The sequence below is a fragment of the Neolamprologus brichardi genome, chromosome 20 (assembly GCF_056152115.1).
Source record: "Neolamprologus brichardi isolate AB-2024 chromosome 20, ASM5615211v1, whole genome shotgun sequence".
In the NCBI taxonomy this organism is placed as follows: domain Eukaryota; kingdom Metazoa; phylum Chordata; class Actinopteri; order Cichliformes; family Cichlidae; genus Neolamprologus; species Neolamprologus brichardi.
In genome coordinates, this window is record NC_142123.1 from 5,732,593 (window position 1) to 5,745,616 (window position 13,024).

A 13,024-nucleotide genomic window follows, 5' to 3' on the forward strand; every position below is an offset into this window, starting at 1 on the left:
GGCGTCAAGATGCCAGCTGTACCTCTGATGCACCGTGTCGGTCCTCAGTGGATGATTCTGTTTCCCTGACAACAACTGCCTTAGTCACCTGCATGTCTGGATGCTGCTGCTTGGCCTCCTGTATGGCAATAGCCAGAGCCTGAAAGGAAAGAGTGAAGTGGGTGTCTTGAATGAAAGGAATTGCTTAAACCCCTCAACCCAAGTACCTTATGGAACTTTTCTGTATCTTACAAAAACAGAACACAGGTTCAGATACTGATTTGTGCTCGCAAAGGGAGCTGGAATTACAATTCATTTTAAAAATTAGTCTTTAGATACCCAAATGCTCATTTTATATTTTATCTAGTCAGTAAACGTATTTGCCCACTGAAGAATCTAACATTTTAGCCTTTGGCTTTGTGAGTTCTTATATAAAAATCAGCTAAAAAGTTGATTTTCTGCTGTAATAAAATCACAAAACACACTTAAAAACTGTCTAGCAACTCAGAAGGGCCCGTCTTTAACCAAAAAGCTTTTATAGCTGATGAACAATGAGGGATGCATACTCTATGAAAACGTAGCCAGGAAGTTAGCTACTCCTCTGCAAATTGATTAGTCTCTTGCACTGTTCTCAGGCGAGCCAATCACGCCACTTTAATATAAAGACTGAACTGCACTGGGGTGCCAAGGTAACAAAGCTCATTTGTCAATTTCTGCTCACCTGTTCCTGGTCTACATCATCGTCTCCTGTGATTATGATCCTCTTCTCGATCCTGGTCTCTGAGTATCCTCCTTTCACTGTCTGCAGCATACAGACAACAGCTTTTCTTTTAACAGCCTTAACATTTAAAGGAGATGAGCGGCGCTAAATTATAAATTAAATGTGCACTTTGTGAGTTTTACTTGTGCTTCTCTACCTTTGTAACATGAGTGGTAGCTGAGGTAACATTTTCAGAGACGAGGATGGGAGAGCCTGATGTCTCTCTGCCAAGACTGCCTTTGTGCACCTGAGGAGGCATGAGGCAAATATTACAAAGACACATGAACCATATTTTATGACATTCAGTCAGATGTGTGTTCCTGAATTCGTGTCTTTGGGCTTTGTAAGTAGGTTTGAACCCTGGAGAACAAGAAGGAGTGTGCTGCAGATTGAGTTAAAATTGGAGAGGTCCCCCTGTCTGTACTCACAGGGGAAACGCTCTGTCTTGTAGAGTAAGAAACTTCACTTAGTCCAGTGATGCCGTGATCCTGAAACAGACAGATTGACTGGATTATGTCCAGATATTTTACAGGTCTACCTTTCTGTACATTTTTAGCAGGGAAATATGAAGTTAACCTGATCCGTGAACTCCACGATGGTCGTGGTGACCTCTGACCCATTGGGTTGAGTCTCCGTCCTGATGTCCGTCTTTCTGACTGCTGGCGTGGGCCTGATATCGCTGCCCTCCCTGCTCAGTGGTGCGGCGGCAGAGACACGACTGCCTTCTCTGTGTGACTGATCTCGGTCCACTGATGAAGACACGGGGACTGATCTCTTTGGTTTTTTGGGAACTACAGGCTTAAGAGAAGGAATGTTTATATTATTAAGAGTGTGTATAGTTCGTAGTGTTGTTCTGAGACTCTGTGCAGAAAAAGAGGTTTTTAAAAAGCTTGAAAGCCCCTTGTTGGTGAAAAGGAACATAATTTAATCAGAACAGAAAGCAAAAGACAACCTGAGAGTCTGAAGTTTGGAAGCTTAAGAGATATCTTACTTTAGTAAAAAGTTAAACATAAAAAACGAGGAAAAGAACAAAGTGGGTTTTCTTTTGTTTACCTTCTTTAAAACTTCAAACTAAAAGCACATCCCTTTCCTGCATATTTCACGACAGTCACTTCATCTGCTCATTTGTGGATTTTAGTGCATTAGAGGCATCAGAAGCTTGAATACTTTTAGCCGCCCAGCTTTTTTACAACTCAAATCATGAACCCGAAGTCAAGTTTAACAACATACGCTGCAAAAAAGTGTGAGAACCACTTTGGGAATCATCACACCATAATTTTCTGTTTTGCTACATTCCCTCTGACCACCCACTGCACAGGCAAACCAGAGCCTGTGAATAAACTTGCATGAATTCACCCACAGCTACCTTGTCATCACACTTTGTTGGGAAACTTGGGAAAGACACAGAGCGTGGATGTGGTTGGTGTTATGGGAAAAGTGCCGGGGAGGAGAGGAATTCAGCTCTTTTCTTCCTGTTGTTTCCATTGCATTCACGCTTGGCTTTATTTATTTCTCAAGTGCCCGGTTACAAACATGCAGAGAGATAAAACTGTAGCGTAATGATTTCATGCTACTTGCTTTCAGATCAAATTAACACCCATTCTTTCCTGCACTGGCGTCTGAATTTAAAAAGGAGCCGAGATGCATATTTTTAGGTGCCTAAAAATAGCGCAGTTCGAAAACAAAACAAACCAAAGAAGTAGACACTTCTCAGTGGTTCTACACAGCTGATCTGAAAACTTCGATCTACCTGGACATCGGACCGTTTGACTTCTGGTCGGACTTCTTCAGCCTGGATTTGTTTGGCTGGAGGACTGCTGCTGGTTCTTCTGGACAGAGGAGCCGATACTAAGGGAGGAGGTGGCTCAGAGGGTTGCTGCTGTTGCTGCTGGAGCATGTCGATGCCAAAGCGCAGACCCCCATCAGGTGACAGATCCCTCTCTCCCAGCTCTGACATACCCCTGGAGAACTCTTCCATGCCTGTGTACAGGTCCGTGAGGACGGTGAAATCTACTTCAGCTTCCAGGCTGGATGTAGAGCTGACTGTGATGCTGGAACATTTACGTTCAATGCCCAGGTGGGTTTCCTTCAAGTACAGGATCTCGTGGTCCTGATCATCCTCTGATACGGAGCCCAGGCGCCTCTCCCATGGTTCCCTCTATAGAGGAGACAGATGATAATTCAATGTGGTTTATTTTCCTGCACTTTTAGACAATGTGCAGCATGTAAAGTACAGATACATTAGCTTCTCTACTCTGATCTCTGATCAGAATTAAACATGGAAACATGCTTATTGAACATTTAACAGCGGCACAAAATATTAGATATCAGATTTAGGCATGATGTCGAGCTGGCACTTTAAAATATTCAGTTTCCCCGTTTGATTAAATATGAATTTACAGGCTGTGCTCTTGTGCGTTTATTTCCACGCTTTGGATACAAAAACAAACACGCCTCAAAGAGCAGCTTGAATAAAATCTGTCAAATATTTAATTGTAGTTTATTTACTCTTTTCCCAAGGTGTGACTACATAATAAATATGAGAGGAGCCGAGGGATGACTCACTGAAGCTTCACTGAGAGGCTCCTCATGGATAGCAGGGGTGGGAGGTGTCTCCTATAGAAAAGGCAAACAAACAAAAAGCAAACAACGATATGAAAGCATGCGTGAATTCACCGAAATGCAGCCACAAGTTATACCGTCTCCCTATAGCTAATGTGTGTAAGCATATCCAAAAATAAAAGTTAGAAAAGTTTTCTTTGAAACTGCTTTGATGTCAAGTTCTGCTTTTTGCACAGCACGGCTGATGAAATAATTGATATCTTGAGATCCTGAGTTTGCAGTGTTCTTGCTTCACCGCTATTAAGCATGTCGCTTTAGCACTGTTGAGTTCTTATCTGTAAGCAAGTCTAAGTCATTGATAAATTTTGGGGCTTTTCCTAAACCTGCACGATAAACACACAATGTGAGAAATCCCCCAAACTCCAAAGCCTTTAAGCTGCAGTCAAAAGCATGCAAACTGGGTATATTTCACAGGCTGACATCATTAAAAATGACTGCAAGTGCAATGGTAATGCCATGCACTGAAAGGTTTGATTTTTCAAAAATCCCCTTCAGGGAAAAGGTATTCATATTTTTAAATGCGGCATATGAAAGCCTGAACCCTGAAGAGGTTTGGCAGCTCTGCAGCCAGTGATTACATCTAATCGTCTTTTTCATTTTTCTGCTATTGCTGCAGAGGTGCCAAGGCAGAACATTTGGTTCAAATGGCCTCCTCAGCCATTTACATAAAGGATTCAAATTATGTGGAAAAAGAGGTTTCAAAGAAAAAAATGGTGGAAAAAGGTCTTGCGCTCCTTGCAACAGCAGTCACCTTCGCTCTGAGTGTTGGAAGGAGAGACCAGGTATTAACGTGACAAGTTAAGGTGGGATAGAAGGGACGCCTGAAGCTTAAGCAATGGGAAGTTTGCTTAAAGGCCCGCAGCGTTCTGAAATGGCCAAGCAGATGTCAAGATTTGCGGAGGGGAAGAAGGGAAAGCAAAATGCCCCCTAGGCCATGGACGTGAACTGAGTCGGTCAATGAGGAGATGCGAAGGAACGTGAACTTTTGCTTTCTCATACACAGCCACATGAATTCTGAAGTTTATGCGTGTGTGTGATTTTTTATTTTTTTTTGGAAGGTTTGTTTTTAGATGGCAAAAACAATTTGCACCACATCGCCTGAAGCTCATGCAATGCTTTACTTTCCGATGACTGACAAACAGGTTGGGGGGGGGAAGGGGGGCAGATGGTTTACCGCTTGCTTCCTCTTGGCTGTTTCTTGGTTGGGCGTCCTGTGGTGGATGTGGCTGTTGTCCGTGTTGCTCAGTCTGTCTCGGGACCACTGTGTTTTCAGGGGGAGAGTGCGTGGGGGAGCTGCTGGAAATTTGGCGCTAAACTCTGAGGTGATTTGAGAATTTTCTTCCAATGCAACGCCTCCTCTCGTCCACTGGCCTGCAGAGTCCCTGAGCTCCTGTTGTCCGAAAAACTCGTTCCTAATCTGCTGATGTGTTTGACTTTGCTGCTGATACAACGCTGTAGATTCACCCTGGTATTTGGTGTCCATTGTGTTTTCCTTGACAACATCTGTGGCAGACTGTGGTACAGCATTATCATCCAGTCTCCTTCCTGATTCACAGGAAGATTTTGCCATCTGTACATCCCCGGCAGCACCAAAGACGCCTCTGTCAGGCTGGCTGTGCGTTTGAGGGTTTAAATCTTTGTTCTCTTTATTTATAGACTTCTTTGATCTCTGCGGCTTGAGAGGAACTATTTTTGTTACTTCTGTGTGTGAGTTCCCAGTTTTGTTGCAATCCTTTTCTCCCACAGGGCTTGGGTCTTTTGTTTTCCAAGCCTCACTGTGTCTTGAAGCACTGCCCTTTGGGACAGAATCCCAAGCCACTGGAGTTTCAAAGTTCTTGGGCCTCTCTCGACGCTCAAAGTGGCCATGTCTTAAATCCTTCTTCAGTTCTCTTGCCTGTTTCTCAGGTGGAGACTCATATCCATTTTCCTGAATGGCTCTCCGAATTTGAACAGATTCATGATGCCCATTAGCTGCTACTGTACCAGCCATTGGGTTTATATCTCTTAGTCCTGCTGCAATAAACTCAGTTTCCCGCTTTGGAGATGTTCCATGTCGACTTCTTCCAGAGTCTGGGCGTGTCTGGCAATTGTTCATATTCGCTTCAGTCCAAGATGTCACTGCAAATGTGTCTCTACCCTCTGAAGAGGTCTTACTCTTTTCCACGTAAGAGTAAGAGTCCAGTGTTCCTTCATAAGCATCCTGCTTGTCAATCAATTTGGCGTCAGTGGTCGCCTATGTTAACATAGAGTAGACAGTTTCATTAGCCTAACTAGATAAACGGCTCTTCCATTCATTACTGTTACCCCACATTGCTATTGTAAAGAAGAATTGTAAAAAAACACACACACACACAAAAAAAAACAAAGAAAAACAACTGGGGGGTATCACTGTGTAAATTTTAAAGCATTTTTAGGTATTTTTTTCTGTGAATTGGTTTAATGGAATCCAAATTTTGGCATACTCTGTGAAGATATATATATATATGTTGGCCTAGGACCAATACAGCCTGTTTAGAAATTGGTAATATAGATATTTTAACAATGATAGTATGTGCCATAACTTAGAAAAAGAATGTCATTCTTACTGGTTTCCGCTCCGGAGTCCCTCCAGGAGGAGTAGCTGAAGAGATGCGTTTCTCTCTCTGGGCCATTTTGCTGTTAGGTTGCCTCAAAGCCCTCTTCAGCTCGTTGATGCTGGCCTGGTGCTTTTGTATAACGTCTTCTGGTTTGTCCAAGAACTGCTACTCACACAGTGAAAGGAAAAACAGAAAAAAAAAAGACAGCATAAATAGAAAGCTTCTAAGTCTATTTCTGGTTCACAGCACAATGAAGTCGATTTGGATTTAACTGGAAAATGAACAATCGTAACCAAGCTCTGTCTGATCAGGTAGGTAGCATGACGGATTGTTTTCTTTATGAAGTAAAAACTGTACCACGTGGAGGCCAATAAAGGCTTTAGATATGACCAGAAAATGTACAAAGCGCATAAAAGATTATGTGCTCTGTAGGAAAATATCACTGTTTTCAGGAGCTCCAATGCTGACTCCTGTTTTCAAACTGCGAGTGGTACAGTTATGAATACAAAAAACAAAACAAACAAACACTGAACACCTGATGAGAGTCACACACGTCTCATGCCAAAAAGAGATGACAAGCTGTACCTCCTGTTTAGGCCGAAGGGTGACCAGTTCCTTGTCCGACAGATGAGGTGGGGCAAGCGACATGAAGTGAAAGGTTTTTTTCGAGCAAAGCGGAAGGGTTAGGAGTTTGGGGGGGGTGGAGGTGGGGAAAGAGAGCAGATGCGTGCAGAGACAAAGAGGTAAAATGCTGCAGGTGAGTCAAAAAAGGCAGGCAGCCAGACTGACAAACAGAAACAGTTGACACCACCGAGGCTTTGGACTGTGATTGTTAAGCCACTTAATGTTCTGCCAAGAAGAGAGGGACAATCCATTTCAGTGTCAGCCAACTGGTAATTAATGAAGACATTTATTGACTGAACTTAAGGGTTTGGAGGAGGATTATTCCCATACTTCTTGATCCAAAGATTTGATGGAAAGGCATTACAGAACCACAAACGAAGAGTCCATTAAGCCACTAATGTGATGCCAATATTTCCTGCAGTAGTCAAGAAAACAGCACCACAACTACCTGCACAGGACTTTTACAAAACAAATAAGAGCATAGAGAAAGATGGTTTTTAAATAAATATATTTCTAAATTAAACAAAGATGTAGATTTTGGGGCAGTTTAATTGGTGGATCGGTAGATTTGCAAAGTGGGGAAACACTGATTCACCGAATCGTCTACGGTGCCTAAAGGCCATCTGTTTATCCTGCTGGTGACAAACAATCCCTCTAATGTCATACGGGGACACTGTTGCAGAGGCATGCTGGTGAAACCGTGCTGGAAGTCGAGAAAAATAAGTCAGTTCTTCAATAGACGTCTTACTCTTTTTAGCATCAAAATGCTTATTACAGTTTAATGATTCTTTCCAGTGAAACAACTATTTCCAGCAGGAAAATACGAAATAAAACAAAAAGCTTGATCAAATCTATATATAACATGTCTCGTCTTTTCTTGAAAATCAAGTCATGCATTTTCCACGGATTATACCTAGTGAAATCCTGGAAACCATGAAATCAAAAGAAATAACATTTCTTTTACAGACAAACAACACAGGCATAAGACAGGTCGTGCTTAACAAACAGTGCACGAGCACATGACCTTGAATGACCAAAAAAAAGCACGTATACAGACACCAAAGTCCAATACCAAAATACCTCTGGCTTTGAGTCTACAGGCGAGCCTGCTTCCTCACCCTGAAGGAAAGCACAAGGCACAGGACAGAAATGTAAGAAGAGGTTAGCTAAGATTGTTAAGTTTACGGTGATACAAAGAGAATGTTACTGGTTAAAGGCAGGGTGCTCGGCTAGAGACGTTTTATGTACTACAAAGAGGTCGAGTTAGATTTGAGGAGATGATTTAAGAAAAATGACGAGAAAAGAAGGTGCATACTGAGAAGTCTCATAACCGGAAGAGCAGGATTCAGGTTAATTAAGCCAAGGAGAGAAAAATAGGAAAGGTGATTACATTCTTAAATAAAAAAGGAACGAGGAAAGAGAAGATGAGTTAATGTAAGATATTTTTCAGTTGTGATGCACAGCGTGCTGTTTACCTTTCCAAATGAATCAGATTAATTGCTTTTTGTTTATTTCTCTGCAGTGTCCTCAAAACTGCGATGTAGCTTTTACATTTACAGCATCCTGTTTAACAGATGTGTTGATTTCATTTGCACTGCTGATTGATCGGTTGTGGCTAAATAGAAACTCTCTTCTTCTTAACAATGACATGTAATTTGTTCTTACAGCTTTGAACTATGAAAATCAGAGCATGAATGAAGTCGGATTTCTGTGCATTTCAAGTCTGTCCTCTCATCTGGTACCTTCAGCTCCAAAGTCTTGGTCGGTGGTGAGATATTGGCACCCAGTGTCGGCTTCTGATCGTCTTCCTGATCTGTGTACTGGTCCTGATCTTGGTCTTGATAATGATACTGATCGTGGTCCAGGTCTAGGCTGCCCTCTTGGTCCAGATCTTCTCTAGACATGAACTGTGTGCGCTCACTGGAGCTTCGTTGGGACAGCTGGTCCATACTGTCACCAAGAGCCGAGGCTGGTTGAAAGCAAGTGGAGGGTAACCATAAAACACCAGGAGTTTTTAGGTTAAGCTTTTGAATGTGCTGCACATAAAATGATATCTAAATCTAATGTTAATCCTTGTTTTTGACAAGGAACGTCTGGCCCCTTTCACTTTGAGGGCTGCAACACAAAATCAACAAACATTCTTGCTGAAATATTTGTACTCTGTGGAGAGAACAAACTGCCTCACGGCAAGTGTCCACACCGACAGTGAAAGAGTCTGGGTTCTTACCTCCGTCAATGCTTCGAGGCAGCAGGTACCTCTTGCTAACAGAACGATCGAACTGTGGAGCGGGCCTGTCAATCAGAGCGCTAGCCTGTCTGGTCTGGGCTTGGGTCCGCCCGCTGTAGCGGAACTTGGAGCCAATCACCAGGAAGCCCTTGGGAGGTGGCTCTGGGGAAACCAACCTGCAGGAAGGTTTAGTTTACTTAAAAATGAATGTATGTGGCACATATTCGATAGGGCTTTGCGGAACCATTATTTATTGATTTCTCTGGAAATTTACTGGAATTAACTAAAGAATCTCCTGCCTCCACCTGTTTCATGCTACCCAATTAGCACTCTGTGCTTTATTTAGTCCTGCCCTTCTCTCAGTCTTTTATCAGTTTGTCTGACTGACATCCAGTCTGACCTCGTTGTGTTTCCCGTTTTCCCAACATTCGTATGTTTTCATGAGTTTTCATAATTTCATCAAAGCTCACCTGTGTTTCATTAACAGCATGTCTAAAGTCTTTAAATCATAACTTTTGACTCTCATAACAGTTTCTCTTCATATAAGCTAATCATATCTTGTCTGATGAGTTTACCTATACTTATCATGGGCATTTTTGTTGTGGTAATTTTGGACTTTCTAGTGATTTCTTTAAAGTGTTCTGTTTCTATGATGGAATGATTGCACTGGATACATCTTTAACCCTGTAACACTAAGTGTATTATGAGTTACAATGTTACATGAATTTTAATGAATTTCTGAGACCTCTACATCATCAGTCTTTTTTTTTCCTGAAAAACCTGAAATTGCAAACTAAATTTAAGCAATAGATTGTAAAAGAAAATACTGGTTGTAGAAAAAACAATGCAAATTAATGCAGAAACTCAATACAAATTGATACATGTTTTTTAAAATCAGAAAGTAAAAAAAATAGAATTTTCCAGCAATTATTTTATAGTTCAGATTTTAAAAACCTAGAATTAGGTGCACAAGTCTGAAATTGCTTTGGATTTTATCTAATCCAAACAGGGTCAAAATCAAAAGTATACATAAATCCACACAAATATTTGATTAAATGTTTCTCAGCAAGTTGCACCTCAACCAGATGGTTTTGGTAGCCATCAACAAGTTTCCGGCATAATCCAGGCTGGATATCTGACCTTGGCACAGTTGATAGAATTCACTTAAATTGGTTGGTTTCCTGACACAGACATGGCCTTTAAGCATAGTGCACAAATCATCAATAGGCTTGAGGTGAGGTCTTTAGGAAGGCCATTCCAGAAGCATGATGGACCATTTCTAAACAATTGCAGATTTCAGGATCTTCCATTTAGACACTTGCACCTGCGTACAAGTTATTGAGATGTGTCCCCCACTTTGCATGCAAGATCTGGAAGAAGACCCAAACTGCCACCCTCAGATGAGAGGAAATTGGTTAGGATGTTCAGTAACTACCAAAGCTCAAGCTTGCCATGAACTGGAAACCACTGCAACGCCACCATCACTGTCCACAGTTTTTCATCTCTATGGACTGAGAGGGTGGTGACAAAGAGAGACGCTCCAGCTCCTAAATTGACAACAAAAACTCAACAGAAATTTGCAGCTGCCCACATGGACAAATGCCTTCTTTTTCTGGTCAGACAAGGATTGAACTATCTGGCCAAAATGACAAGACGTATCTTTGGAGGAGTAAAGGTGAGGCTTTCAAATCTGAGAACACTGTACCAGCTGTTAAGCATGGTGGCAGTAGCATCATGCTCTGGGGCTGTTTTGCCACCAGTGGTAGTGGTATGTGATACAAAGTGAATGTCAAAAATGAAGAAGAAGGATTACCTCCAAAGTTTTCAACTTAATCTCAACAGCTCAAAACTTGGAAAAAACAAGAAAATGATCCCAAACTAGTTTTGGAATTGATAAAGTAGGCTAACATTAAACCTCTGGAATCCCCTTTCCAATGCACTGACCACAACCATGTTGATGGCTACCAAAAGCATCTGGTTTAAGTGCTGAGACATTTAACCAATTATCTATATATTTGAGCCTGCATGTATACTTTTAATCCCATCTGGATTAGAGAAAATCTAAAATAAATGTAAACCTGGGAACCAAATACTTGTTTTTTTTTTTAATTTCATTTTATTCATTTAAGATATATGCTGTTCTTGAAAAAAGAACAGTTCATTAAAAGGTCAAAATTACCATGAAATTAATGCCCATCATGAGTGCATTTAAAATTATGACCACAACTGTACCATGTAGACAAGAAAGCTCTCTCTTCTATCATATATTTGCTGACTCTAGGAACTAACAAAGTAAAAAAAATCAGCATAAACCCCTAAAAATACAAATAAGGTCAGTGTTCACACTTTCTGTATGACCTATATCAAATGACTTTCCTATGATTCATTTTGATGTATTTGCTGCAAGACTTGTTTTCTTCTTCCTACCTCAGAAATCATCAAAGAAATTTTCCAAACCTTTTTGAGAACTTTTTTTTAATCACCTATCATCACCATCATCTACTCTTTAAGAAAACTGTTACAATCAATAGTTAGAAAATCAACACTTTAGGGATACTCTAGGTCTACTGTGCCAAGGTTCATGCAGGTCAGAGTGAGCACAGTGCAGAAAACGTGCTGTTTGTATCTGTGAGCATTAAGGCCTACCTGAAGAAGGTGTGGTGCTCAATGCAGACCTTCCACAATCGCTTCGAGGCCCGATGGTTGGGCAGCTTGAAGCCTATGGTGCTCTCAAACTGTTCATACTGAGTGATGAGGGACATGAGTGGAGGTGGTGAAAGGAGGAGGCGGCGGGGAGGTGAAGAAGAAAAAGAGAGTGAGGGAAGCGAGTGAAGTGGAAGATGGAGGGAGGGCGGCAGGGTGAAATGTGTTTACTCTGCAGCAATGGAAAAATCAGTGTTTTCTGTTTACTCGCCTTGTGTCTCCTGCTACCATGACAGGTAGATTTTCCATCTCTAACCAACCTATAAATTAGTTGTTCATGCACTCAGTCCATCAGACATTCAGTTGTGTGAACAGGGAGGAAAATGCTTTCAGATCAATAGGTTATTAGCAATATAACAGGTCCTTAAACATTGGGAGGAGTCCATTCACAAAAGGAAGCACTTTAGTTCCACACAAAAACACTATGGGGACAGATTAGAATAAAAGCGGTTTTAAACCACAATGATGACCCTCCAGGCAAATTTAAAGTGACAGCTGACTTAAGAGGATACATCTGCAGAACAAAGCGTATGCACAGAATGGACTTGGTATTCACTATGAAGATGTCAAAGTCAGTTTAACTGTGGATATAAAGCACTGCAGATACCCTAAAGGCCAAAGAATGAAGGGAAATCATAATAACTTTAGGGAGTTGAAAAACCAGAGCGAGCATAACGTGACTGCTACACTTGTAAGTAAAATCCTTTATGAAAATGCAAATCCTCCCGACTGGCTAATCACACTCGAAAGTCGAGAAAGAGAGAAGGACAAGAATAAAAACATGACCTATCAGCCAAATCTTTAAGAACGGCATCTCTAAAGTCTATAAATAATGCCTGATAAAATACTCTCGGCAGTTGTCACATGGTGTGCAGCAAGATACATCTCAGAAGTAACACTTTTATCAAACCATGAAATGACTATTTGCGCTGCTTTGGACGAGTCAAGACAGGCGGTGATATAATTTTAACAACTGTGAAACCATGAAATAGAAATGTGAAGCTAGCTCTTTACCAAATGACTCTTTATTTCACTCGCCTCAGTTCTGGCAAAGTGACAAGGAGCTGCTCTGGTGGGGTTGTGCATGCAGTACTTGTGAACTCCAGCTATTCCAAGCAAAATACTAAAGAACAGATAACAAAACGTTTTTTATTAACCTCTCCAGGGCGGATCTTGATGTAAAAGTTGCTTCTCTTATAGGAGATTTTCAGGATTTTTGGCCAGGCGAACCGATTGATCCTGAGGCGGTCACGGTAGATGAGCAGACCGTTGGCACTGACACCGAGCATTATGTCGATTCCCTCTGAATCCTATTAAACAAATTCACAGAGTATCAAAGAGCCCAAAGAAGAGGTACTGACAGATAAAAAGACTGAGAAACAATAAAGAGAGCATCCCTGTACCTTAGCGTGGTGCAGGTCAACTCCATACATCGAGAGCTTCTTGGCATTTTCTAGAAAGTTCATCTCTGCTTCTGCTGGACTCATTCCCCTACAGTGCAAATGCCACAACCGATCCTTCACTTCTTATTAT

General features: G+C 41.5%; 1 protein-coding gene across 4 annotated transcripts in view; it reads right to left on the reverse strand.

The window, feature by feature from the left end:
* The window catches only part of LOC102795338 (band 4.1-like protein 1), a 50,714-nt gene that overhangs the window by 2,692 nt on the left and 34,998 nt on the right, over positions 1-13,024 (reverse strand). The window contains exons 8-23 of one of the 4 annotated variants that reach the window (XM_035905469.2): positions 12,895-12,982; positions 12,649-12,801; positions 11,435-11,532; positions 8,789-8,964; positions 8,304-8,530; positions 7,642-7,680; positions 6,523-6,552; positions 5,947-6,102; positions 4,536-5,594; positions 3,305-3,355; positions 2,490-2,897; positions 1,316-1,537; positions 1,168-1,227; positions 897-986; positions 701-781; positions 23-139 (exon numbers count right to left, since the gene is read on the reverse strand). In XM_035905469.2, coding sequence (XP_035761362.2) covers positions 23-139; positions 701-781; positions 897-986; positions 1,168-1,227; positions 1,316-1,537; positions 2,490-2,897; positions 3,305-3,355; positions 4,536-5,594; positions 5,947-6,102; positions 6,523-6,552; positions 7,642-7,680; positions 8,304-8,530; positions 8,789-8,964; positions 11,435-11,532; positions 12,649-12,801; positions 12,895-12,982 — 3,055 coding nt within the window. The remainder of the gene's footprint in view (positions 1-22; positions 140-700; positions 782-896; positions 987-1,167; positions 1,228-1,315; positions 1,538-2,489; positions 2,898-3,304; positions 3,356-4,535; positions 5,595-5,946; positions 6,103-6,522; positions 6,553-7,641; positions 7,681-8,303; positions 8,531-8,788; positions 8,965-11,434; positions 11,533-12,648; positions 12,802-12,894; positions 12,983-13,024) is intronic. The other 3 variants (XM_035905470.2, XM_035905472.2, XM_035905471.2) reach the window with 3 other exon arrangements.